Source organism: Sinocyclocheilus rhinocerous, unplaced genomic scaffold (genome assembly GCF_001515625.1).
Source record: "Sinocyclocheilus rhinocerous isolate Xijiao unplaced genomic scaffold, SAMN03320098_v1.1 scaffold910, whole genome shotgun sequence".
Classification (NCBI taxonomy): Eukaryota; Metazoa; Chordata; class Actinopteri; order Cypriniformes; family Cyprinidae; genus Sinocyclocheilus; species Sinocyclocheilus rhinocerous.
In genome coordinates this window covers 534495-538864 of record NW_015667266.1, presented here as the reverse complement: position 1 = coordinate 538864, position 4370 = coordinate 534495, and the positions used below count along the sequence as shown (strand labels likewise).

Genomic DNA, 4370 nt, shown 5'->3' with positions numbered 1-4370 from the left:
ATGATTAGCCTGTTTTTGCACTTCCTGTTTTTCCCTGCTTGAGAACTTCTGTTCAATGAATGGATGACCTTAGCACACATGTGGTTTTGTTTACAATTTCTGGTTCACTTGCAAAAAAGGGCAGTGTGAAAGCGAACCACACCAAACAAAAAAAAATCAACATTGTATTTGGTCCGGACCAAAGCAAGTGAACTAGCGGACTTTCCTGGTGTGAATACACCCTCAGATTCATTTGATTTGATTCACTTTAATTGACCTGCAGAAGACTCTTGATACTGTGAAAACTTACTTTAGTAGCAAGTAAACGTGAATGGCAAGTTTTCAGTTCTTTATTTAAGCTCTTCATCTCATTTAAGCACATTCATGCGAGGCGAATGATTCATCAGTAGAATAGTCTGCTTGGTTCTACATAAATATAGCCAATCATAATATTAAAAATGAAATGTTTTGATGAATTATTGATTGATCATTTCTGAGTACTCAGGTACTCATGTACTCAGGTTCATCTCTAGAGTGCAGTCGGTGGAGTTTCGCTCTGTAATTCCCGCCTTATATTTAGCTGAACACAAACTTCTTCCACATATAAAAACTCACAAACGCTGTCATGCAACCGACCGACTCGCCAGCTACCGCACATCCACGCTCGCTGCGTGTGTTTGTGACGTGTGTGTGTGTGTAGCGACCAACAATTAGTCCAAGTGTGTGATCGTAATAATGGCTGTGGACGGTACAGATGAGAATAGTTTAGTAAGTGTTTTTCAATTTTTCTGCGTTTTGCCCCTGCTGGTAGATGCTGAAACTACATCTAATTGGTGTTTTAGGTGAATGCAAGTGTCATTGAAAAGAATAGGAATGGATAGCTTTTTCCATGCATTATATAGAGGGGCAAGGAAAAATGATTGTGATTTTAACAGTAAAAGACTGTAAAAATGCTACAGTAAAAACCTATTAACTGGTTAACAGTAAGTTTCCATACTATATACGGTGAATAAATGTAATTACATTTAATGTAATTTTACAGTAAAATACTGTTAAAAATACGTTTTTTGGAAGTGAAAGAGAAAAAGTCATTGTATAATTTACAGTGAAATACTGTAAATTGACACTCCCAGAATTCCCTGCATGACATATTTGATGTTTTTTTGTTGAAATAACATGTTTTTTTCTCATCAGTTGTGTACATTAGGGTTTAATCTCACATCTCATGTTGTTAAATCAATGTTAATCATGTAAAAAAAAATATTTTGAAAATAATTGTGATTTTAACAGTAAAATACTGTAAACATGCTACAATAAAAACCTGTTAATTGGCTAACAGTAAGTTTCCATAATATATATGGTGAATAAATGTAATTACATTTAATGTAATTTTACAATAAAATACTGTTAAAAATACGTTTTTTGGAAGTGAAAGAGAAAAAGTAATTGTATAATTTACAGTGAAATACTGTAAATTGACACTCCCAGAATTCCCTGCATGACATATTTGATGTTTTTTTGTTGAAATAACATGTTTTTTTCTCATCAGTTGTGTACATTAGGGTTTAATCTCACATCTCATGTTGTTAAATCAATGTTAATCATGTCGTGTGTCACCGTGATGGGGTTTAGTGTTTGTGTGAATGACACTGTGTGCACCTTCTATATATTATAAGTATATATATATATATATATGTATTGCCCTCCTCAGTTCGTTGAAAAGCTGTTTGTGATGAGCTTTGGTTTATCATGTGACTTTCTCATCACCACCAGTTTTTGGTGGTTATCAGTGCATTACAATTAGTTTAAAACAGATATTAACTATATGTTGGTTTATTAACATTACATCAGTGAAAAACTTTTATTTTGGATGCGATTAATCGCGATTAATCATTTGACAGCACTTCAACAAAATAATTCAAACCATTAATAAAAACTTCAGTAGTATCTCATTGATACTAAAATAACACTGGTCTGATGAAATGAAGGATACTTTAACAAAGAGTAGTAATAATAATAATAATGTGCATGTAAAAAGTAAAGAAGAAATAGTGATAAATACTACTGCGGCAGCAGAAACCAATCTGGCAAATGTTGGAAGTGTCTTTAAAACACTAACATTAAAAAAATGAAACTGCTTTACTTCTAGCAATACATGTAATGGTCAAAGCTATTATGTTTGTATGTTTTGTCATTAAAGTAAATTAAAAGTACAAGGAGTTAATGTTAATAACCACTACGTTTATACAAACGTGTACATACTTTGTTATTGGCACACGTCTGTTATAGTTTTTGAATTAAAAAATAAAAATAGATGGTCTGTATACTGTCGCAGCCAGGAATAATCAATAACATTAATGTATATTAAATAATCACATAAATGTGCTTTGAATGTAAAATGCGAACTTTTATAATTTAGCCATACTCGCTCACAGACTATGAATACTGCATTAATATCAAACCATAAATTTTAATTGTACCAATTGCAAACATATTTAATATATGAGAGTAACTCATTGACTGTATTAATTAGTTATTTTAATAGCACACTTAATTACCAAAACAAACACTCATGACCAAAGTATTACATTACAAAATAAGCAATTTTATAATAATATCACAATATTTTTGGTGTAAATAAAGTTGTTATGATACCAACAGTTTTAACACCAGTGAAATTTCACAATTCTTTTGTTTCAATACTACAGCAAAAACCAATACTAGCAGCCTAACCAATAAAATTAATATAAGTTCTCAAGCAATTACTGAAGACAAGCAAAGTCAGTAATAAAATAAACTAATTAGCCTACAATCAACAGGACATAGCCTATAAATGCAATAGAAACATATACAAATGAAAAACAGTGCTTTAAAAAGTAAGAAATACTACAGAATTTGAATAAAGTATCAAAAGTAAAATTAAACCTGCATAGTCATAATAATATTAATTAACCGTAGCGAGTAATTTTCGTCAGTGTGAGTATCGATTCACTTTTTCGCGGCTTATTTTGCCCGAAAAAGTAAATATCGAACACATACAGATTTGTATTTTCTAATTCGACCTTATTTGTGTTGTGTTAACACGTGAGTAACTTTAAACAGTTCTGCCAACTGAAAGCTGCGCAAATATGTACATTCCTGCGACATAAACTATATCGCAAAATCCCTATCATGTCGCCGCCGCGATATATCGTGACATCAGCGCTATCGCGTATTTAAAAATATGAACTGAATGCATCGATAATAAAGATTAATTCGATACAAAACAACAAATATATGGGTAAAGCTTACTTTAATCTCATGACACATTTTTCTCTGAACAGGCGCGATGCGTAGAGTCTCATAAGCGCGTGCGTGCGTACGTAACGTAATGTAACGTAACGTAACGTAACAACTCTGGAAATGGTTTCTGAAACGGTTTAAACAAAAAGAGTAAATATTACGCTGTTTTCAGCGAGTTTTTATGTAGGTGAGTTCAAAATTCACCACAGAAGTGAGGTAAATCTGACAAAACATCCACAGTTTCGGCGAAAAATACCAGAGCTAACATAGTTATTATTTATTATTTATTGTAATTTGGTGTAATCCAGAGGTTAAGCTAAAAAATACTAAACAAAATGACAATTTGTTATGGTTTTACTGCAGTAACAACTGTAGCTGGAAGTGAACTATGGTTACAGTTGGTTGGTATACATTATATAGTTTTGACTCTTTACTGTAGGAACAAGGTGTTTACACAAAAGATGCAGCCCGTCTTCGAAAGACCTTCGGTGGATCTCTATCCGATCTCAGTCCGTCTCAGAAGTGTGGAGGTGAGAGAATCCGCAACAACAGATCAACAACACTTACACAATGTTTCAACAATTGTTCAGGGCTTTAAATTTAAATTTAATTTGGTGGTTATAAAGTATTGTTATTTTTTTAATTAGCCTAATTAAAACAATATATTAATACATTTATAATATATATAAATTAAAATACATATTTTTATTTTTATTTTATAAATATATAATAAAAGTATTTAAATGAATACACATACCTATTGTTCTATACCTGGACATACAATTGTCGATTGTCGATTTTGTATATTTGTATTCCTTATTTACTTGTTCTATTTTTTTTTTTTAATTATTTTTTATTATCTGTGTTTTTTGTTCTGTCACTGTCATTCTGTTACACTGTGGAAGCTTCTGTCACGAAAACAAATTCCTCGTATGTGTAAACATTCCTGGCAATAAAGCTCATTCTGATTCTGATTCTGATTCTGAAATGTTTGATTCAGTTCAGTGTGAACAGTGCGCCCTCTACTGGACTATTGCAGGTAATGCTGTGCCAGGTGTGTGCTGATGCATTATGGGTAATGTAGTTCTCTCTCTCTCTCTCTCTCTCTC

General features: G+C 32.0%; 1 protein-coding gene across 1 annotated transcript in view; it reads left to right on the top strand.

Moving 5' to 3' along the window:
• Positions 1-714: 714 nt before the first annotated feature.
• LOC107733391 (chloride channel protein 2) overlaps positions 715-4370 on the top strand; it is a 17189-nt gene continuing 13533 nt past the window's right edge. Inside the window, 2 exon segments of the mRNA XM_074560154.1 lie at positions 715-747; positions 3701-3791. Of these exon segments, the coding sequence (XP_074416255.1) occupies positions 715-747; positions 3701-3791 (124 nt within the window).